Raw genomic sequence first — 21496 nt, 5'->3', positions numbered from 1 at the left:
AATGCAATTACTAAGAATCAGAGTTTGACATGGTTGATTTCTAATTGTGACTCTTTCGGGATGAGTTATTGTTCGGCGTGACGATTCGTGCAGGGAGAGGCCGTGGAATGCTCGGCGACGGCGGAGACCTGGACGGCTGGGCGATCAGGTGATCGGTGCACTGCGGGAGGGCGACGTCGGAATGGCTGTACAAAAATGGCAAAAACTCTTGAATATTATAGCAAAATGAATCCCATACCCATTGCTAGCAACTCCGATTTTCGTAGATTTGAGAGGATTGCTGCTTGTTGCAGTACGAACGCTGATTGAAACATCGTCATCGGCCGTAAACTAAAATCGCCAAGTTGAGTGGCAACTTTCACCTCAGAAACATTCATTCACACTCCCAACGTCGGCGACATTCGCTATTCGGCATCTTGCTCAGTACGACAGTGGGAGCGACGTATTAATCAAGTGTATTACAGCGACTACTTGGCACTGTTACAGCGGGAGGGCCGCTACAGCTCCGCAGCGGGGTAGCTTTTTGAGTTATGCCCGCCTGCCCGCGCCACGTAAAAAGAAAGACCGTTTGGCTGCGGCCGGCCTCGGGCATAACGCCGTCAATGACATAGCTCCTCTCAGCTCGACATTGTTTTTAACCTTTTCCTTCCGCGTCTTGAGCTTCATCCAACCTCTCCATCTTCATCTACTCAAAACTTTCCCAATTCTACAATTGACACCATTGATCGTAACAGAGACACCATGGCGGATACCGTAGGAAAGGTACAGTCTGCCCCTCATCAGCGCAGCATTACCCCTCCATTGGGCCGGCGCGCCATGACGATGCCTCACTTCGTGCCCGAAGCAGTGAATCAAAAACTGACCAGCGCAAAACGAAAATAGACCATCACCTGCAAGGCTGCCATCGCCTGGGAGGCCGGCAAGGACCTCACCATTGAGGACGTCGAGGTCGCTGCCCCCAAGGCCCACGAGGTCCGCGTTCAGATTCACTACACTGGTGTTTGCCACACAGGTACGGCGCCATCCGGCACGCCGTAAGGACCAACAAGCTCATCCTAAAACTACAGATGCGTACACACTCTCCGGCAAGGACCCTGAGGGCGCTTTCCCCATTGTCCTCGGACACGAGGGTGCCGGTATCGTCGAGTCTGTCGGCGAGGGCGTCACCAACGTCAAGCCCGGCGATACTGTCGTCTGCCTCTAGTAAGGCGCCCGATTCCATCCACATCCACAGACAAGGCCTATTCTGACCCATCATCTTTCACAGCACCCCCGAATGCAAAGAGTGCAAGTTTTGCAAGTCTGGCAAGACGAACCTCTGCGGCAAGATTCGCGCCACCCAGGGCAAAGGTGTCATGCCCGACGGCACCACCCGCTTCAAGTGCAAGGGCAAGGATGTGCTGCACTTCATGGGCACTTCGACTTTCTCGCAATACACTGTCCTCGCCGACATTTCCGTCGTCGCCGTGCAGCCGGACGCGCCCATGGACCGCACGTGCCTGCTCGGCTGCGGCATCACCACGGGCTACGGTGCCGCGCGCGTGACGGCCAATGTCGAGGAAGGCTCCAACATTGCCATCTTTGGCGCTGGCTGCGTCGGTCTGTCGGTCGTCCAGGGCGCTGTCATCAACAAGGCCGCCAAGATTATCGTCGTCGACGTCAACCCCGCTAAGGAGGAGTGGTCCAAGAAATTCGGCGCGACTCACTTTGTCAACCCTAATGACCTTAAGAAGGACCAGACCATTGTCGACAAGCTGATTGAGATGACGGATGGTGGTTGCGACTACACCTTTGACTGCACAGGCAATGTCAGCGTCATGCGCGCGGCGCTCGAGGCCTGCCACAAGGGCTGGGGCGAGAGCATCATCATTGGTGTCGCCGCCGCTGGCCAAGAAATTTCCACCCGACGTAAGCCGCACTTGCCTACCGTAATTTGACAGATTTACTGACGCTCTGCAGCATTCCAGCTCGTTACCGGCCGTGTGTGGAAGGGATGCGCCTTTGGTGGCATCAAGGGCCGTTCCCAGATGGGTGGCCTCGTCAGCGATTACCTCGACGGCAAGCTCAAGGTCGACGAGTTCATCACCCACCGCAAGACCCTCGGCGAGATCAACAATGCGTTCGAGACCATGAAAGACGGCGACTGCATCCGCGCCGTTGTCGACATGAAGAAGCTGTAGGAAGCCTAGTGCAGAACGTGATCGTAGAGATTATGTAGTATGGCAGACGATTTATGGAAAAGTATTTTATTGAATGCAGCTCCTAGCCAGTGCGAGCAGATGTGATGTGATTGAATTGAGCTGTGGCGAGTGATGGAGTACCCAGGAGGTGCAGCGCCCGCTGGTCCTTAAGTAGCCGCCTAGGCGACGGACCTTGATGGTTCAGGTGCGACTCGGTTGGATCAACCCCGAGCCACGACCGGCTATGACGTTGATACGACCAGCGATAGAAGGGAGGAGAGATTTCGAGTTGGTCTTTTTTTTTAAACCAAGCGTAATGAAATGTCTTCCGCAATTGGGTTCAGACTTTGATGAATATAGAGCAGCCTTGTCTCTTTGCGTCTTCCTACTTAGCATTGCCTGATCTCTCTTTCTCGTCTCTCTTCCTTCTTCAATGCGTGCGAGAGCATATCCGACAACATCCACAACCGCCGAGAGAGTTTCTTTTCTGTGGAAGACGTCAAGATCAACAACTGCGTTGCCAGCTCCGCCCGCAAGGAACAAAACCATTCGCGCGGTCCAGCTGAGAGCGAGGCAGGCAAACATGTTCTCGGCGTAGCGGCGGTTAGGATGTCGGATGCTAAACTCGGCACCATCCGTGATACGCTCGCCCGTAGTTGCGTCAAACTCGGTATATCTCGACATATTGTTTTTGTAATCGCCCTGCAGAGTACACATCTCCCCCAGGGACGCGTAGGAAGCAGGAAAAGTTTCGAGGCTCAGGTTGGTCTCGGTTGGTCCGAGGAAATGAAGCTCAAAGTAGACTCTGATTGCTCGACACCCGTTTTCGTCGACACAGGGCACTATCTTGGTGGGACGAAAACCGATCAAGCCCAGCTCGTACATGCTGCTCAGGTGGCCGTTGAGGGTGAAGATGTTCCAGTCCTCATCCCGCCAGTTCAAGTGCTCCAAGAGGCCACGGATGCGAACTTGAAACTCTTCTCCTAAGAGCATGCGTAGAATTGATAGCTGGGCGGAATCGGGATTGACGCTGTTTGGGAGGATTGAAACATTTTCGAGACTACCTTTGCGCCCGGATATGACGCATATATGGAGATCACGACGATCTACCTTTCTCAAGGCTCTGTCCTCTCCACGACTCTCTTCCTCTGTAATGTACTTGGAGTAATCCGTCTCCAGAAGCCCCCGCCTGTTGCGTCGATTTGACTTGGTGTTCTCCGGTGGCGTCATTGACAGGGTCGAAGATTTCCGCTTGAGAGTGACTGCAGTCGCCGTCTCAGTCGCTGGCGGATCGCCCAAGGCCGAATGATACGTAGAGGTATTCGGAGTGATTCGGTGCATGGCGCGGCGAGCGGCCGAGCAAAGGCTTCCTGTACAGGGCTTTGTCTCAGTCGGTGGCAGAGAGGCTGCGGTCGACGCATCAGGAATTGTCGCCTGCGTGGTGTACGTAGCCGGCAGAGGTGGCATCTGGCCAGCGATGACTGGAAATAGAACCGTTAAGCAGTGAAAACGAAGATGAAAAGAAAAGCTGATATACACAAATTAGTAAAGTCTTTTGCAGCATCACCGATGCTACGAATTTTAACCAAGTCACCCTTGATACCCTCGAGGAAACCGGAATCAAGTAGGACGAAAATGGCTTGTTGAAAACAACCAAATTCTCGTTCAAGTATCTTTCCTTGCCGAAGGCCCACATAGACGTGTGAGATTTCGTCGATTAACTCAAGTCTTTCGTCATAGTAGCCGCGGCGGTCGATGTCTCGAGGAGCCGGTGGTAAATTGAGGCGGATGGGACTGGGTAGCTCAACATTGCTGGCCATGGTGATGAAATCAAGCGGATAAAAATAGCTCACAAAGTGAAAAGAAAAGTTTTTAGGATACATACTGCTATTTATCAGTCGCGAGAAAATTAAAGTTACGCGGCGTACGCCACGAATAGGGCCTGCATTCTTCGACTCTCTTTTTTTTTTGACGTGCCTCAATCCGCCCGGCATTCCTCAGAGGGTCTGCACAATTAATAATTAGACGCACTATTATATTTTTGCAAGCCAGAAGCTCCAGGACATGGAGCACCGCGGAGAGTGTCAAGTCATGTATACGTGCCTACAGTACTGTTCGCGGACAGTACTGTCACTGGTGCCGGCCCCGGGCTAGAGCCAGCGAGAACCAGGCTTGTTATCTTTACTGATCTAAGACTCCTCGTAACCAATCGGTCTTTCTCTCTGAACATAAGACATTGGTGCAACACAAGCCACATGAGTACCGGGCTTCTCGCCGTAGTGAGGGTCTGGCCCGAGCATGTTCAGTGGAAACCCAAGCTCGAAGGGGACGATTGATTCCAGATAATCGAGATCAGCACGACTAAGCTTGATGTCGAGCGACTTGATGTTGTCTTGTAAGTGCTTGATTTTCCTTCCACCTTTTTTTGGAACAGTCAACAAATTGTTTATAATAGTTGGACCTCATTCTTATGCTTACCGACTATGGGGAAGACGTTGGGGGCTTTGGCCATGACATAGGCAAGCGCCACAGCAGTGGGGGACTCGATGTCATGTGCCTTTGCAACTTTGTGCAGAGCTTCGGAAATCTTGGCCTCGTTGTCCGTCTGCTCAGCAGGCGCTCCCATGATGGCGCGGACACTTTCGTTGTTTTCTGCCTTCTCTACGAGCTGCGAAGCGGTCTGAAACCTTCCTGTAAACAGGTTAGTCGACTATTCTGAGCACCAATATGTTGTAAATATTCTATATACTCGCCTCCGCCGACTGCATCCCACGGCGCAATGGCCATGCCAAAGTGACGTGCCATGGGGATGATCTCGCGCTCCAAGTCGCGCAGCATGACATTCCAGCGACCCTGGTAGATGCTGAACTGGGTTTTGCCCGTCGCACGTGCATACGTGTTGGCTGCTGCGACAATGTAGGCAGGAGTATCACTGATTCCCAGGTACATGACGCGACCCTGTTTGACAACGACGTCAAGGGAGTCCACAAGTTCCTCGATACTGGTGGTCCAGTCCCACCAATGCACATAGAGAATGTCAACCCAGTCTGTTTGAAGCTTCTTGAGCGAGTCGCGGAGCGAAACGTGTAGAGACCGTTTGTGATTTCCGGAAGCATTGACAGAGCCGAGGCCTTTGCCTTTCTTATGGCCGACATAGTTGCTTGTAAACTTCGTCGCGATGACCATTTCATCTCTATTGCCTCGCTTAGCCATCCACTCGCCGATCCATAGCTCCGACTCCTCGTCCTGGTAATTATTGGCACTATTGTATTCTTAGTCCAGCTCTGTACAGTCTGCCATTTGTTTCTGTTGCTTACGTATCGATCAAGTTACCGCCAGCTGCAACGAATGTGTCAAGAAGCTCAAAAGCACTTTTCTTTTCCATCGAACCCAGCATACCCTTCCATGCCTCGCCCAAGCTTCCTGCTCCAAGTTGCAATGGTGAAACACGGATCCCAGCGGACCTTGAGAGAACTCTGTACCTACCTAACGATGTGGGAGGGTCTGGTGCGAGCTCGAATAGTGACATTTGGAAGAGTTCGTAGGGGAACGAGAGGCTCTCGTACAATTTGATGTGGGAGAGAAAAGTTCTCGAATGGTTAGTAACCGTAAACTGCTGGAATGGAACGTACAACCCAGTACATATACTGCTGGTGATCGATGCTATTGACCACATTTGTCATCATAATGTCCGCAACTCCGGCGAACCAGGGAGAGGGGGTATTTTAGCGACGGGTATCGCGCGGGTTGCGCGGATCTTTGCATTACCAATTGGCCTGCATTAGCTCGCCTTGTATGTCAATGTAGACGTGTTCCGTTAGCAGCGGAGGGATAGGAGGATCCAATACCAGTGCAACAGAGACAAAGATTACGGTACTGTAACCATACATCTCGGCACTGAAATAGCTCCGCGGCGGAGAAGCACATTCGCTCAAGCTGCATTGGAGGTATCTATACACCTGCAGCTTCTCGCATCGACTACAATCACTTCTAAGCTCTAGGTTATTGATTGGGGACAGCAAAAACCAATCTCATCATGTGGCAGAAAAGGAAGCGGCCGAGGCAGTAGGTCAAAAAACTATTGAAGTATGGTAATCTACAACCAACTTAATCCCGCTACACCGCCTCACTGCATCTGTAATGCGCTATGCTAGAGGCGTATATATGGTGTCAAACTTCTTGTATCCCACACCTGTCACGAATGTCTGCATCCACGGACCCTGCGCGTCGGCGTGGGCCAGTTCCCAGTAGAGTTTCGCATGTGCGTCGCCGTCGATGCGATACTTGGGAGATCCATCTTCCTTTCGTTCATCGGCATAGTAAAACCTGCAAAATCGTTAGATTTTGATGCGCAATCCGATTCTAGTGGTGGAACGGGGGCAACGCACTTGTATCCACGGTCTTTGTACCCTGCCGAGGCCGCCCAGATCATATGAGCCGCACCCGATTTACCGACGCCCGATGACAGCATTTTTGGGAGAATGGCTACGTTGGTGACATTACCAGTATATATGAAAGTGCGCGCAGCCGACGACGGGAGCTGCTCAAAGCCCAGGACGGCCTGCTGCGCCGCAACAAAAGCACTGTCGATGTTGATTGTCCTCTCCGCGCGGAAGTCGGCAAGCGGAATCGCCAAGGGATCGTCTGCAGACGTGAATGTGTTCGCGCTGCAATTGTAAATAACGACGCTGGGGATGCCAAACGCCTTTTTCACTTTGGCAAAGGCATTGACGACATCGTCCGTCTTGGAGAAGTCGCTCGTGATGTTGAGTTGGGTGTCGGTGCTGTCGGTCTCCTTGAGGGATCGAGCGGCAAGGGCAACTTTGTAGCCTCCAGCTGCAAAGGTGCGGGCGAGGGCTTTGCCAATATTGGGCCCTGCGCCGAGGATGAGAACGACAGGAGATGTGCTAGGCATGATTGGAATTGTACAAGACGAATTTAGTTGTCTACAGCCCAGCAAGGAAACAAGAGATTTTATCTGCTTTATATATATCTACAAGTCTTTAAAAAAGATGCAAAAAGAGACACAGGTATAAATGATTCCAAAGGGTCGAGCGATCTATCCCAGTGCGATTTCTAGTAGTTATGGTTTGTAATGATCGCCATCCATCACGGAGCCGGATCAGTGGGTCACCGTTGCAGATCTACACCCGGACCTTACGGAAGGTCCGAATTCGAGTACAGCGTCATGTCCTCGTCTTTAGTTATATGAGAGTTCCTTTTATTATTCAGCGAGGTGAGATTTGAAATACAGGGGGCTTTTTTGTCGCGGGTTTATTGTCAATCGAGAAGGAGCTCTTCTCCCTGCTTATGAATTTGAGGCGGCGCTGTTGTGCTCATGGATATTCGATGAAGCCTACGCAAGGCCTTCATTGTGGGATCCGTCGTTGTTCCCGGCGAGCCTAATTGCTTGCGCTGATTAATTGTTCGTTCTGGCGAGTTGAACTTGAGTGCTACTAATGAATGAAAGTGAAATGAAGCTCCTCGCCCATGGACAAGACGCTTAAGCAGAACGCAAAGCAACATTCACACCTTAAATCATTCTTCGCCCAATCTCAATCTGTTCTACTAATTTACCTGATGGCTGCCAAGGCAATTGTCATCGTCGCTGGAGTTGGCCCAGGCACAGGTAGTGCCATTGCGCGCAAATTCGGTGCCGCCTATCCAATTGCGCTTCTGGCTCGCAAGCAGGAAAATTATGAAGGTCTAGTAAAAGAGATCAACGAGAAAGGAGGCAAAGCCATTGGCTTCAGTACAGATGTCTCCAGTGAAGCGAGTGTGAAAGCGGCTTTTCGCAAAATCCACGACGAATACGGCATTGGACCAGTCGCTGCGGCAATTTTTAATGCGCCGGGAATCTTTCTAAAAAAGCCCCTGTTGGACATGAGTGTGGATGAATTCGGCGCGTCCTGGCAGGTGAGCTGGTAAGTCGTTGAAGCGCAGATGCGAAGAGGACCTTTACCCAACAGGAGCCTGGGCTGACAATGAACAACAGCAAAGGGGCATTTATCTTTTCTCAAGCTACTCTTCCGGGACTGCTCAGGCAGGCCGCAGACAGTAGCGCTCCGCACCCGCCGACACTAATTTTCACAAATGCCACTGCAGCCATCAAGGCAAATTCGCAAGTGTCTGGATTCGCTAGCGCCCAGCACGGAATGCGAGCGCTGTACCAAAGTATCGCAAGGGAGTTTGCTCCGCAGGGCGTTCATGTCGCGCATGCAATCATCGATGGCGCTATTGATCTTCCGAGAACTAGAGAGTTGTTTAGGGACTGGGCAGACGAGGCCATGATTGGCACAGGTGACATCGCCGAGGCGTACTGGAACTTGCATCTACAGAGCAAGCGCGGCTTTACCAACGAGATCGACATGAGGCCAATGTTGGAGAAGTGGTAGAGTTCTAGATTGTCGATAGTAGCCATTTTGACCGTTTTTGCGTATTGCATTAATGTAATTAATGCACGGACTAAAATTTTCGGGCGCCATTACTACGCCCAACGTCTCGACTGAAGGAGTCCATATTGTGGCTGCAGACTCTCAAACACCGATTGCGCCGGCAACTGTAGTGGACGTATTACTTTAAGACGAGTGACGAAGAAATGGTCCGATACTTGTCACTATATTTGCTTCGTTCTGGATCGTATAACCAAAAAAAAATCGTATTGTTGTTCTTCAATTTATCATTCAATTTCTTTTTAAATAGACTTATAAGACGTCGTAAATAGTCTCATCCAAAGTCAAGTATTACCTATTTGGTCTGCGAAAGCCTGTCATCGAGAAACTCAAATATTTCCTTTACGGAGTCTTCTGTGCTAGATTTTGGATTCTCGGCCTGGATTGAAGCGGCGGTTGTAGTCATAAAAGTGCGTTCTGGAGCATCAACAGTAACATATGGGAGTGCCCTGGCTCTATGAGTAGCCCTAAAACGCTTGAATCCCAGTTAGAAAAAGTTTCTGGTTAATTTGGAACGTGGTAGGGTACCTTTAAACGCTTTATAATACCTTGAAACTGGGCCTTCAGGACCTGATCATCTTCTGAATTCCCCAGTGACCATCTAAAACAGCTTCGCTGCAAGCTGGACACGAAATCCCTTTGTCTCCGTGGTATATAGTTTTCCAGGTCATTTGTTGAGAATAGAGGAGGTAGCCCTGTAAAAGCGTCAAGAGCTTGAATGATAAGCATATGACCACCGGAGAGCCCGCTGTATGTGATTATTGCATCGTTTTCGATCTTTCCGGTACCCCAAGCATGGAATCCTTGAATGTGCCGCATCCACACATAGTGTAACATTTTTCCATTGTGCATGTTTCCCGAAAGGCTGTCGAAGACCTTGTCGAAAGTTTCGTTCAGATGGCCCATATGCTTTCGACACAAAGACTTTTCTCCCTTGTTAAACTGGATGATCGCGTGGATCATCGCATGGTAGACAGGAACGGACTGGGGGTCACAAGGTTTTAGTCTTGCAAATCGTTTTCTTCGAAGCTTCTACCGGACTCACCAAGCGCTCCATCTCGTAGAACATGCAATAAAAATTAAATTCCGACAGTCTGTAATCCTGCGACAAAGGTTGGTTGATCACATGCTCGGGATTTCCATGCTCATTGATGTTGAGCAGAAAATTTGACATGACTGTACCACTTTCAGACGTAAACCCGAAGTGCCGTTGAATATGACGCCAAGGAAGAGCGAGCTCATCCGGAAAGTCAATAACTCTCTCACGTTGAGCACTCGTGATGATCGGATTTGTGCCCCACCTGTAGTAGTTAAGACAATTGCTATCAGTTGAATCCGAGCTTGGATCATACCTGTAGGTGTGGCGAAGAAATGCGATACAACAGCAAAAGCCGTTGTACTGTCGTTGGGAAAGAACATTTCTGTGCGTAGCTTGAGATAGCGTCTCGTTGACCTTGGAGAGCGCAACTGAAGTTGTGAGTAGCATCTTCAACCGGTCCCTCACAATCTTGATCTTGTAGCCATATTGGTTGCCATAGATATTGTTTCTCGGGTCCGATATCAAAGGTACAGCATCGTTCCATATGGCTTTGTACGGCATTAAAGCGGCCGGCCAGGCATCGTACGACACCTTGGGTGGCCACTGGCCGTCGCCATCCGATTCCACGACACCTAAAAAGTGGAAAGCGATATCATGCTCATTCTGTAACTTGCGAAGAGAGTCAACGTCAGCAACCGTCTTATCAAGACGTGAAGTTGGCCAATATGTGTGTCTCATTCTCCAGATGAAGAGCAGCACTGCTGATAGTATCAGGATAATGAAAGTCATTTTGCGATGAATTTGCGACAGAGAACAAAAATGAATTGTTTGTATCAGTAAACTTGTAGGTTGACCTTGGTCGTGGGCTTTTGGTACTCACCGTAAAAGCCAAGTCCTCCGCCGGCTATTAATACTTGAACAACTTGTGGCAATTGTGAACTCTACAAGACTCATTCACATGGCCGATGGTCATTGATAATTTGTAATGAGACAACTTTGTACTGCCGTCGGCGGCTTGCATCTACTTCGCCATCTACGTAACAGAACTGAAAGTGGCGAACACAGGTACAAGAACCTCAGAAACGGCAGACCGGAACATGAGAGACTAAACCATGGCAAACCTAGACACGAGAAACTTAGACACGGCAGACTGGAACATGGGAGACTCAAAGACGGCAAGCTTAGACAAGGGAAACCTAGACACGGCAGACTAGAAGACACCCTAGCGTAGACTTTGCTGCTTCTCTATGAGGTCTTGCCTATACGAGCTAGATAATTACCTCTTCGGCTGTGCTAGTTTGTCGCCACGTACCGATTGTTTCACCCCGGTAGTAGAAACTTGGGCGCTATTTCCGTCCATGAGTGCGCCACAAAGTACACTCAAGACCACTCACACAAAAATGCTGTCCATCGTGCAGCCTTGGCAGCGCGGGAGCATACCTAATGTATTTTACCAAGCTCTCGATAAGACCTAGTCTTTACACTATATTTAACAACAGAAACTACATGGTCATAGATCAAGCAGGCGAATACTTTAGCGCGACTCACGAGGCACCGACTATGTGCAATGTATCAGATCATAGCATCTGCATAGTCTCACATATTTGAGCCACATGGGACGTGTCAGGCCTCTGGCATGCTGAGTAGAAAATTAAAAAGTGTGCGGCGCGCGTGAAGTCTATTACCTTTTCTCCCCGGCCAGATTGAAAATCCATCTGACAGGGATTAGTACTGTCGCAATATGTCTGGGAATTTGGCAGGAACCTGATGGAGTGCTTTGAAGCGGAAATATAGTCCGAGACCACCGAAAGTCTACGGACTGATCGTGGCGATGTCTCGGCCAATGTTCACCTCCTTAGCGAATCTCCTGATCTACTTCTCGTGGGATCATTGACTCGGTCTAGGAAATTTCGGTACGACATATACCAATCGTACTACTAGCACAATAGGCAATCAGCTAGCAGGTGAAAGGGCTGTCGGCTCAGAACTATACATTCGACGCATTCTTTTCTCTACTCGTCTATTTTCTTTCGCACTACTTTTCTCGAAAAGCATACAAAATCTTGATATCTTACTATACAAACACTCCGTACACTAAAAGTGCTTCTTGAGGGAATATTTTACGTAGACAGCACATTCCCGGAATTGCGACCTTCAACTGACGGCTATCGTTACAACTTCAGTAGATATAGGCACACAATGCTTAAAGCTCATATACTTCCAAGAAAACCTGGCATATCCCAATACTTGTAGAAGAAATTCACGAGCTGGGAGAATCCCTAGCGAGACCAAAATGGTACAAGGCGATCAAAGTCCTCCGCAGATATGGTGTCCACGTTTTTGTCCTCCTTGGTAACTTCATTATACAGCGCTATCGAGTGATTGCGCAGCCTCCTCGCCGTTTCCGACTTACCCATACCCGCAAACGCACGACTCTTCAAATAAATAGTGCGCGCCTCCTCGTTCTTGTTCGCGAGCACATCGACGCTCCAAGCAATCAGTGCTTCATTACTGATGAATCTAAAACACACCGAGATTAGCGCTTTTTTCCTGTCTGAAAGTGAGTAATCCTCATCGCAATGCACGGCTTACACTGCGTCTTCAACACGTCCCTCGCGGAGGAGGTGCTCGGCAAAGTTGTGCGCCACGCGCGCCGTGCACGAGTCCCGCTTGCCGAGCGTCTTGCGGAGGTGCTTCCATGCGCGCTCGTGGTACTTGCAGCTCTCGTCCGCATCACCTTGCATAGCCCGCAGCGCCGCGGTGACGTTCAGGAGCAAGCCCGTCCTAGCGCTCTCTCCGTCATCCTCACCCAGCGCCGCTTGCCGGGTCGTGAGGCTCTCCGCGAGCAGCGCGTCCGCGTCGTCGAGCTTGCCCTGCAACAAGAGCGCCCACGCCATGTTGGCTTCGCGCGAGTGCGGCACGTACTCGGCGTCGAGCTCCTTCATGATGCGTATCGATGCGGCAATGTCGGCGATGCCCTCGTCGAGCCGGCCGTCCTGGATGTGCGCGATGCCACGCTCGCCGTGGGCGACGGAGAGGCGCTCGTCTTGAATGCCGAGATCTTCGCAGATTTGGGAGACTATGGCAAAGGACTTTTCCTTGTGCGTACGACTAGCTGCAAAGTCGTTAGATTCCATGGCGACGACGCCGAAGCAAAAGTGGATGTCGGCGAGTACGGCGTCTGTATCCTCATGGTCGATCTGGCGAGATATTTGTGCTGCCGTAAAAAGACTCGGAATTGTCTGAGATCGATATCCGCGCTCGATCTTGAACCTAAGCCATAATTAGAGACAATCATTTCAAGAGTGCTTCATTCTTACCATGCTCCTTCAATCGTCAACTTGCTAAAGAGCAATCTAGACTCATCGGACAGCAACTCTAAAATGGCAGGATAGAGCTTTTCAAGTCTAGCAATAGTGTGATGAAGGTCTTCACACTCGGGCCACCGGCTCACTAGGAGCCTCTGTGCACGATTCTTGGGCTCCGGCAGCAGCGGCTCCTTGGATGGTCTGGGCAGCGCCGCCGGCCACTCGGCCCAAATTTTGCGTGTGATGCCTTCAAAGAAACACTTCCTCTTATCATCGTTTAACGTCGCAAAGACTTGATTTTGAATTGTGTCAATTATGACGAGCTTTTGCTTGTCCCCTTCTAGGACAATAAGCGGCTGCTCCAACAGCGCATCGCGACCCTCGACATAGGCGGCCTCGTCAAAGGGTGAGTCTGCGGACAACAGTTCGGGGGCGAGCGCTTTTATAATGTCTTCTGGGAGTCCCGTGCTCATGAACGAGAGAAGTTCAAGGAGCTGCAGGGCCGTGGATTTGAGACTTCGCGCATCATACCTAGGTACCATGTCGAACATGTCCGAGCAGTCGGCTGGGGAAAGCGGTGTCAGCGGATAGCTCAGGTACAGGCGCTACATGATACAAACCTTGAGCAGGTTGAAAATCACTCATTTTGTCGAGTTACTATTCAAAGTAAGCAACACTTTTGGATTCGGCAACCAAAACTTGGCAGGGACGCATGACGGCATTCGAGGGTCCCCGGCCCTCGACAACTGCTACACGCCGCCTACTTATATACTGCTCAAAGGCAACACAACTCAGCAAATCGTACACGGCAGATGCATTTCTGTGCAACGAATACGGGCATATTATCAATACTCTGTGTCTCATTTCATTCACGCACGTAAGGGCATGCATCCGTGTTGGCGGTGGTGTCACTACATGGCGGGCAGCTTGGACGGCCGGCAGGGCGCCACGCGGGTCGCCTCACCACCGACCAGGCGTATTGTACCCCCATGCGGTGAGAAGCTTGCTGCACGACTTTTGGCCCCGCTTGCACAGCATCAGAGCTCATGGGACACGGTGCGTGCTTTCAAAGAAGAAATCACGTGGCATTTGTCTTTGTTCTTGTTGCACAGCTGTCACACCTGGACATAGAGCCTGCCCAAGCCTATCATTGGAGTACTGTCTATCATCCAACAGCTTCGCACCTAGTTTTATGTTGCACATGCACAGATATACACAGAGCCGGGAAAATCCAGTCCAGCTGGGCTGTCACCCATGTCAAATGCAGGCCGTATTTCCCCCGTGCAGACTTGATCAGCTGACGATTGGCCGACCCTGTTCTCCGGAGTTGCTTGCATCAAGGCGCTTCACCAATGGCGGTTCACAAATCGATCAGTGGACCAAAGCCGCAATGTGTTTTGTCTCAAAATCAGGTGATAGGAGTGGCGAGGCCGCGGCGTCTTTGGCCAGGCAGAATTTGTACCCTGGGTTTGCTTGGCAACCTGACAATGACAGCGACGTCCTGCGCTTCCCCCGCTTGCCCGGCGGAGGTGCTGTCAGGATCTGGTACCGGTCGGCGTGGGCTTTTCGTCCGACACCAAGTTTGCCGTGAACGTTATGGCGTCCTTCTCAATGCCCCCCGGTCCTTGTCTCTGGCGCTGAACCACAAACTTTGAGCCCCAATTCTTGTCGTCGTCGCTGGCGCCCGAATACGCCGGTTCATTCGCTCCATCTCCAACAATGCGCGCCATCTTGGCTCTTTTGTCGACGAGCGCGAAGCGAGGGCCGAAGAAAATCGCGTCAGGCTTGCTTTCTTGCGTCACTAGCAGTCTGTTGTCTATTTTGTCGCTTGCCGCGGACTTTCGGACATCATCTTGGCATTCGGAGAATTCAGCGCTGCCGTCGCAAAATGCCGTGGTGAGATCGCCAAATGAAACGCGCATGCTGGTCTCATTGAGAGGTAAATCTTGGTGGTTCAGTTGAGCATGCGATATTATTCACGAGAGCGACGAAAGAGTATGAACTTACCCACGTGCGCTATTGTCCTCTCAGTGATGTTCCAGAGCAGCTGCGTTGGATAATTTTGATCAGGGTGCTCCCAATTGATGGTGTATATCCGATCCCACTCCCACTCGTCGTGATAGCTGCGAACATTGTCTCCAAAGTATTCGAGAGTAGGACGTTGTTGGCACTCAAGGTTCATTGTATCGCAGTGTTTCCTTGAGCAACTAGTGATGTTGACGATTCTCGCAGTCGTACCCGCTTCACGAGCCTGCCGCTGGTTGTCTGTCCGAAGCTTGTATAGATAGCCGGTGCATAATGCCAGCATCAGACACACGAGATGCAAGTTCATTATCTTTTCTGCAGGAAATTCGATGTCCCATGAAAAACGGTAGAAACTGGTGATGTTGAAATTCTTGGGCATATACATGACTTTAATATTGGCAAGTTGGTCCACCAGGGTGTTGACCCAGGCTAGTTTGTGAAGACGAGGCTCCAACATGACGTCAAGCGTCCCAGCCTTTCCACCTTCTAAGAAAGAAAGTCCGCCCGACTTGTTAGGCTCGCTTAGACTGGGATGCTCTTTTTATGCCGTATAAATTTCTCTTTGTGGTAATTTTCCCGCCGCCGTTTACTCGCGACCCCTGCGAATGCCGCCGTTGGTGCCGATCGCCAGTTGCCTAACAACTTTTTGGGGCTCGCATGGCACCCACTCGTAATTGGGCTGGATCCGCATCAAGTTATTCTTCAGTTGGGTCGAAGTCGGATGAGATTTTTTTAGTTGAGTTGGAGTTGGTTGATACTATCTGTGAGGACAGCTTCTGTCGATCGCAGATGCCCGGCGTCCGCGATATGCTGGTCAGTGTGACGATGAGTATGAAGTAACTTTGTTGGCTCCCTAAAGGGGTTGAAGCTCAAGAAACGATTTTCGCCCACCTATTATTGTTAATGCTGGCGGGCTTCCATGTTATTCGAGTTCAAAGCTCTTGGCTATCAATATCGGATGTTAATCGCTGTTCATGAATGACTTGGCATCAAAGTCTTGAAGATACCCTTCTATATTTTTGCCTCTTCCCCTAGCTCGAGCTAGCTCGAGCTTCCTTAATGCTCATGTCAAGGCTGGCAAAGCTCCCAGGCGGGGCACTAATCGTGCCTTTGACGCTTTTTCCGTTTCCCTTAGATGTAACATCCTCGATTCTGACGCGCGCCTCTCGGTCTGCAGCGCGTATCAACTTTCATCGGACACCGTCATGATACTTCAGACGAACAGGGTTAGCTACTTTGACAGGACTGCTGGACTTGCGTGTGTCGAGGGTGGGTGGACACGTACCAATTCGCAGTTCCCAGTGCCACGGCAATTGTTGACTTGCATAGTTCCACCTGGTGGCGGAAAGCTTGAATCTTGGCCACCTTGAACATGCCGATGCAAAAGTGATCTCGCCAGGAGATGCTGTCCTCGGTCGAGCGTTGAGGCCACTCGCCCAGCCTCCTGCGGAAATCGGCACAAGTCGAGTCGCACGCTCGCACGGCGCTCTGTACTCCAGCATTCTGTATCATTTTTCTCAAGTCTGCGTGAATTATGCTTTCAGGCGCAAGGGCTACGCTTAGCGACTGGAGCACAAAGCAAGGTCACGCCGCCGCAGTGGATTTCTCGGTATATAAAGGCCCTGGTGCGACAAAGACGAATGATGAATGAGAAAGGCCTGTGCTTCGAACTATTTTCAAAAAGTCAGGAAATATCGGCAATCAGAGGAGCGCCCGCACGCTGTCGTGCAGCTCCTACCCCCCTTGTGCGACCGCAGCGGGGTCAGCATCACATTGCGATGCTCGGTCAGGGATGATGCATTTCTCCTCTTGTATTTTCTTGGGTCCTCCTCGGTCCTTTGGAATCTGGATAGAAGTCTCGCAACTGGCCGAGAATATGTACGCCACGAACAGAAATGCACCCCGCGATGCAGGCTCCGGCCCGCAAACTGCCACCGCCTCGTTGACGAGTCCCTGGAGTCGGACGGCTGCTCGGCTTTTAGTTTTCCACGAGATCCCGACATGGCAGCAGGACAATAATTACTTGCTTTCAGGGTATCGGTAAGCACCGTCGAAGCTCTACCCCTGTACGGACCAAGCGACAGACGTGTTCGACTAACACCGCTAGGCAGAGTGACTTCCGCCTCCGTCGCGACGTCAGTAGCGTCTTTGCTGTATTTGAACAACCAGACAATCAACACCTACTCACATCTCCTTGGATTGGTGGTGTTTGCTTTGCTGCCGTTCTACTTTTGCTACTGCGTATTGCCTGTTCAGTCTAGTGCGCAGGAACAGGACGTGGTCGTCGTGTCAATCTATTGCTACGCCGTTGCAGTTTGCTTTCTTTTTTCCACAATGTGCGTGCAAATGTGCTTTGCCAATCTCCTCCTCACTTATCAAGTTTAGCTTTCATTTGCTCTGGAACCATAGCCAGAACGTGTCGCGCTTCTGCAACAAGCTCGACTACGCCGGCATTCTCATACTGATGTGGGGGGCGGGTATCCCGACGATCTACTACGGCTTCATCTGCAATCCGTCGCTGCAAGTACTCTACTGGATCATGGTAAGTCCATCCATTCTGGCGGTCAATCTCTTGGCATGCTTGCTAACTATCGACAGACCAGTAGCACAGCGCTTTGCTGCACGATATTTACGCTGACCCCTAGCTTCGTCACCCCTCAGTTCCGTAAGTGGCGTGCCAGCTTCTATGCAGGCTTCGGTCTCAGCTCCATTATCTTTGTTGTTCATGGATTGATCATTCATGGATGGGAGCTGCAGAAGTCGCGCATGTCGCTTGTCTGGATGGGCTGGATGGCGATGGCCAATCTTGTCGGCGCGTGCATTTACGCTGCGAGAGTAAATCCCCTGATCTACACTCATCATGCTCCCTGCTAACTCCGAAAGATTCCCGAAAGATGGTTTCCCTACACGTTTGATAATTTTGGCGCAAGTCACCAGCTCCTTCACCTGGCGGTCATGATTGCTGCATGGATCCATTTCCGTGGCTTGATCGAAGTTTTCTGCAATATTCGATCGCAAGACAACATTTGCGGTACGGTATAAAAGAATAAATAAAACCATTTCATAGTATACATCATTCTATTCGATATATCGCCATGATATAGTTTCCTACAGCTTCTGTACAATGAATTGCGCCGGGCCGTCGTCTGCCGTCAGGACCAGCCGCAGCGTACGGCCGAACCGGCGATATTTCTCTGCGCGGTCTGCGCGCGCATCTATCTGCCTTACTTTTGCCCAGCCATCAGTAACCCGAATCGAAGGATCCGTCTCAATGTGAATAAACGTCGAGCCGTCGCCTCTCGCACGAATGCACCTCCCGACAATATTCCCAGTCGCGCCAAGATCGCCAAACTCCCATCCATTGTAGACTCCTGTCGTCATTTTCTGATCGTTGCCGGCCGATGCACGCTTCCAAAACTCGTGCGACAGCATGTCGAGTATCGCGACGCGCTTCCCTTGCAATGACTCGTCGCCATTGCTGAGGATGATTTGAGGATATGTGCGCTTGGGGTTATACGTCCACTTTCCATCCTCCATGTCACTGTTCCCGAAGCCGTGGATCTGGATTACAGTGGTAGCGCGCAGTCCGCGATAACGGTTGAACGCAGCGGGTCGCGTAAAGTCTTCTGCCAATTGAAGGAATAAACTGTGCTCATTGTGCGCCATGTCGGACGAGGTCGCGTTGGACCATGTGGATGATGTCTTTGCGGCCTCGGTACTGTATCGATGAATGCCGGCGATGAAGAAGGAATCTGCGTTTGTTTCGATAAAGGCTCTGATCCCTAGCTCAGGCGTGTTCATGTCGAACAGGGGGTGCGGAACCTGTATCGAGAGTGGCGTGCCGTAGGAGCTGCCTCTTGGTCCAAATTTTGCGAAAACGAACATTCCCCAGTTCCTTCTGCAAGCGCCACGCTCATCGGCCTCCTCGCGTAGTATCAAATAGTCACGATTGCGACCTTGGCCGATGTCTTGGTACTCAACGACCACGTACGCGTAGAGTGCGGCAATGGCACGAGCTGAATCCAAGTCTCCGCGGCGTGCAAACGTCACAGCGCGTGAGAGATCCTCGTTTGCGGCGGGCACTGAGGGTAGAAACGCCGTCTTGACATTTTTGCGCCCTGGGACGATGCCATCGTGGAGGGGGATCTGCTCGCGAAAGGTGGCCACGTAGTCTTCAATGTCGCCACGCTGGGCGAGCTGTGTCATGATTCCAAGCTGCCGCGTCAGTTTGAGTCAGTGATGCAATTCAAAATTTGACAGTCAAATAGTAGCCCGCTCACCGCCAATGAAGCAAAGAAGAGGCAGGGAAGCAGGCCGAGGTTCGGCTGCATGTCTAGCGCCCGATAAATCAGTGTGCTACCCCTGTCATAGACTGGGACTGTGATTCTTGTTGAAAGGTGCAGCAGCCGCCACAGCAATGGCCGAGGTAAAGGGATCCCAGCAAGTGGTTACAGGGACGGTCGAGTCGATGGGTAGCGAGCTGTTGATGCCCAGCTCAATGGATGTTGCATCAGCTTATGTCTGGGTCTCACCGCGTGCGCCCATCGAAGCTAGCATCGGATTTGCGGCTGACCCACTCACGGTACGGATATTCGCAGCAGCAGAATTGCAGTATGGCAAAGACAATTCTGAGCTCTGAATTCTATTGTTATTTCCCCTATTGCTGCGGGAGCAGAAAGGACGCGAGATAAAAATCTGCACATCTGAGCACCGGGCTAATTTTCACCATGTTGCGAAGTCCCTTCTCTGCTGCTTCCTTCAGGGTAGCTATTAATTACCCCAGGTAATTGGGACTCGCCTACGAAGCCTCCTCATTCTGAAACTGCTGGATAAATCTTTGACATAGGGTAGATAGTCTGGCTTCATTCAAATTAAATAATGTCAATTCTTTAGAAATTTCCGGTATCGCGTGTGTTTTATCTAGCCGTGGTTCGGATGCGTCGATGCTTCGGCGTCGCTATCAAGTAGCCCAACGTAGGCCTTACAATTAAATTCAGGATTCAGACTCAATAATTGACTGCGGCCACTCCAGCCAATGCGACCATTCCATCCCCAGAAATTCGACCAAAGAAGCTAGAATGAAGGCACCGGCATCGCCAACCTGCCACATATGGCGACCGTGATGCAGCAGCACCGCATACCAGCCCATAACGGCAGCCGCCGCAGGGTGATGTCGGCCAAGCAAATCTACAAACTCGTCCGGAAGAAACACATTCCAGGTAGAGAGCATCCGATACGGGTTCTTGTCGGGCCTACGGTTGGCCAAGTCGTCAAAGCCGATCTGGAGATGGTGCACCGCCGTGCGGCAAGACTCGCGGGACACAGGATCTAGCCCTGGCGTAATCGCCAGAAGACGCAGGAGCTGGTCGCATTCATGCCCGTGTGTCACCGCATCCGAATTACTCATTCCCCATTTGAGGAACGGCGCAAGCTCCGACTCGAGCAGGCTTGACCAAGACACGCCGGCCACGACGGCCCGTACGCCCCTGTACAGCTGCGCGCACTGCACAAAGCTGTCGAGGAACTCTGCGAAGCCTCTTGGTCGGGTGTTGAGCGTGTCCACCAGCGAGTGGCGGGAAAGAATGGACGAGAAGAGGACGGCGGGCATGCAGGCGTCGCTGCCGAGCGGTTGCGAAGCGCTGAAGCCTTCGATCGCCTTGGTCTGAAACTTGATGGCCTGGCTGTAAAAGAATTGGAAGTCGTCGGGATGCAGATGGGCCAGGTGTCGGGCGGACACAGCCAGGACTTGATGGAGGAGATAGGGCGTTTCCAGGGCAAGTCGCAGCACGAGCTCGGTGCCACCTTTGGCGAGATGGTCGGGGATCTCTGGAACAGCGGTCGATAGAGAAAAATGAAGAATCAGGCGCATGTGATGTAGATTGATGGGTGTGTCCGGATCTGACGTATGACCGTGCCCAGGCAACGGAGTAGTCGAGGCGCCCTGCCCTGGCGTGGTCACCGTGGTAGCGACCACGTTATCAGACGGGACGGCACATTCTGAGATTGTCCCAGGAGTGTGGGCCGCCTGTGTTTGGGGCGTATTATGATCAACAGATTTCCATGGCGCGTCCCGCCTCTGCTGCTGCGCCTGGCTGGGTTTGCGACGCCGTATTGCTGCGTATTCGCAGGTCCGCTCGACGACGACGCAGTTGGTGCACTGCGGCTTCGCTTCATCGCACTGATGCCTCTGTCAGTAAATGCGAGTGAGACTGCGCGGACAGTTAGTAAACCGACCTTGATATGACGCCTCTTACACTCGACACAGCCGTTTCGGGATTTCTTGTGTGATTTTCGTGTCATTGGGCGGCGGGCGTTGTAGGAAGAAAATACGAATACACGGAAGTGGTGGTGCCGGCGCTGGCAAAATTCACCAGTGCGCGCCCGGTGGGGAAATGCCGGAATACGGGCGTGTACACTTCTTGGTGCTTCGCCCTAGCGTTATCGGCATTACTTTGAAAAGATGGACCTCTCTGGAGAAAAACGACAATTGAC

The 21496-nt window shown here is 51.4% G+C and overlaps 12 protein-coding genes across 12 annotated transcripts; 3 read left to right on the top strand and 9 right to left on the bottom strand.

Moving 5' to 3' along the window:
• Positions 1–741: 741 nt before the first annotated feature.
• On the top strand, positions 742–2180 carry LMH87_009407 (uncharacterized protein; the record flags this gene model as incomplete). Its single annotated transcript, XM_056196392.1, has 5 exons — positions 742–762; positions 883–1012; positions 1068–1203; positions 1268–1908; positions 1960–2180. The coding sequence occupies 5 exons, from the start codon at positions 742–744 to the stop codon at positions 2178–2180; spliced, it is 1149 nt and encodes a 382-aa protein (XP_056053545.1).
• Positions 2181–2381: 201 nt separating this feature from the next.
• Positions 2382–3521, bottom strand: LMH87_009406 (uncharacterized protein; the record flags this gene model as incomplete). The annotated part of the gene is made up of 1 exon (XM_056196391.1): positions 2382–3521. One exon carries the CDS (start codon positions 3519–3521, stop codon positions 2382–2384), a length of 1140 nt encoding a protein of 379 aa, XP_056053544.1.
• An 848-nt stretch (positions 3522–4369) lies between these two features.
• LMH87_009405 (uncharacterized protein) lies at positions 4370–5709 on the bottom strand (the record flags this gene model as incomplete). The annotated part of the gene is made up of 6 exons (XM_056196390.1): positions 4370–4599; positions 4659–4871; positions 4934–5442; positions 5498–5519; positions 5580–5603; positions 5667–5709. 6 exons carry the CDS (start codon positions 5707–5709, stop codon positions 4370–4372), a joined length of 1041 nt encoding a protein of 346 aa, XP_056053543.1.
• Positions 5710–6325: 616 nt separating this feature from the next.
• On the bottom strand, positions 6326–7095 carry LMH87_009404 (uncharacterized protein; the record flags this gene model as incomplete). The annotated part of the gene is made up of 2 exons (XM_056196389.1): positions 6326–6506; positions 6569–7095. The coding sequence occupies 2 exons, from the start codon at positions 7093–7095 to the stop codon at positions 6326–6328; spliced, it is 708 nt and encodes a 235-aa protein (XP_056053542.1).
• A 575-nt stretch (positions 7096–7670) lies between these two features.
• LMH87_009403 (uncharacterized protein) lies at positions 7671–8575 on the top strand (the record flags this gene model as incomplete). Its single annotated transcript, XM_056196388.1, has 2 exons — positions 7671–8104; positions 8176–8575. 2 exons carry the CDS (start codon positions 7671–7673, stop codon positions 8573–8575), a joined length of 834 nt encoding a protein of 277 aa, XP_056053541.1.
• A 352-nt stretch (positions 8576–8927) lies between these two features.
• LMH87_009402 (uncharacterized protein) lies at positions 8928–10460 on the bottom strand (the record flags this gene model as incomplete). Its single annotated transcript, XM_056196386.1, has 4 exons — positions 8928–9107; positions 9161–9616; positions 9678–9933; positions 9985–10460. The coding sequence occupies 4 exons, from the start codon at positions 10458–10460 to the stop codon at positions 8928–8930; spliced, it is 1368 nt and encodes a 455-aa protein (XP_056053540.1).
• A 1490-nt stretch (positions 10461–11950) lies between these two features.
• On the bottom strand, positions 11951–13624 carry LMH87_009401 (uncharacterized protein; the record flags this gene model as incomplete). The annotated part of the gene is made up of 4 exons (XM_056196385.1): positions 11951–12191; positions 12264–12944; positions 12992–13544; positions 13600–13624. 4 exons carry the CDS (start codon positions 13622–13624, stop codon positions 11951–11953), a joined length of 1500 nt encoding a protein of 499 aa, XP_056053539.1.
• Positions 13625–14514: 890 nt separating this feature from the next.
• Positions 14515–15461, bottom strand: LMH87_009400 (uncharacterized protein; the record flags this gene model as incomplete). The annotated part of the gene is made up of 2 exons (XM_056196384.1): positions 14515–14924; positions 14987–15461. 2 exons carry the CDS (start codon positions 15459–15461, stop codon positions 14515–14517), a joined length of 885 nt encoding a protein of 294 aa, XP_056053538.1.
• Positions 15462–16187: 726 nt separating this feature from the next.
• LMH87_009399 (uncharacterized protein) lies at positions 16188–16516 on the bottom strand (the record flags this gene model as incomplete). Its single annotated transcript, XM_056196383.1, has 2 exons — positions 16188–16215; positions 16290–16516. The coding sequence occupies 2 exons, from the start codon at positions 16514–16516 to the stop codon at positions 16188–16190; spliced, it is 255 nt and encodes an 84-aa protein (XP_056053537.1).
• Positions 16517–16880: 364 nt separating this feature from the next.
• LMH87_009398 (uncharacterized protein) lies at positions 16881–17919 on the top strand (the record flags this gene model as incomplete). The annotated part of the gene is made up of 6 exons (XM_056196382.1): positions 16881–17044; positions 17116–17340; positions 17390–17546; positions 17603–17669; positions 17762–17839; positions 17888–17919. 6 exons carry the CDS (start codon positions 16881–16883, stop codon positions 17917–17919), a joined length of 723 nt encoding a protein of 240 aa, XP_056053536.1.
• A 193-nt stretch (positions 17920–18112) lies between these two features.
• On the bottom strand, positions 18113–19335 carry LMH87_009397 (uncharacterized protein; the record flags this gene model as incomplete). Its single annotated transcript, XM_056196381.1, has 2 exons — positions 18113–19219; positions 19285–19335. The coding sequence occupies 2 exons, from the start codon at positions 19333–19335 to the stop codon at positions 18113–18115; spliced, it is 1158 nt and encodes a 385-aa protein (XP_056053535.1).
• A 662-nt stretch (positions 19336–19997) lies between these two features.
• Positions 19998–21304, bottom strand: LMH87_009396 (uncharacterized protein; the record flags this gene model as incomplete). The annotated part of the gene is made up of 2 exons (XM_056196380.1): positions 19998–21182; positions 21239–21304. The coding sequence occupies 2 exons, from the start codon at positions 21302–21304 to the stop codon at positions 19998–20000; spliced, it is 1251 nt and encodes a 416-aa protein (XP_056053534.1).
• Between the last annotated feature and the right edge of the window lie 192 nt (positions 21305–21496).

The sequence above is a fragment of the Akanthomyces muscarius genome, chromosome 5, assembly GCF_028009165.1.
Source record: "Akanthomyces muscarius strain Ve6 chromosome 5, whole genome shotgun sequence".
In the NCBI taxonomy this organism is placed as follows: Eukaryota; Fungi; Ascomycota; class Sordariomycetes; order Hypocreales; family Cordycipitaceae; genus Akanthomyces; species Akanthomyces muscarius.
The sequence above is the reverse complement of the archived record's forward strand: the minus strand, read 5'-3'. Positions and strand labels throughout refer to the sequence as shown.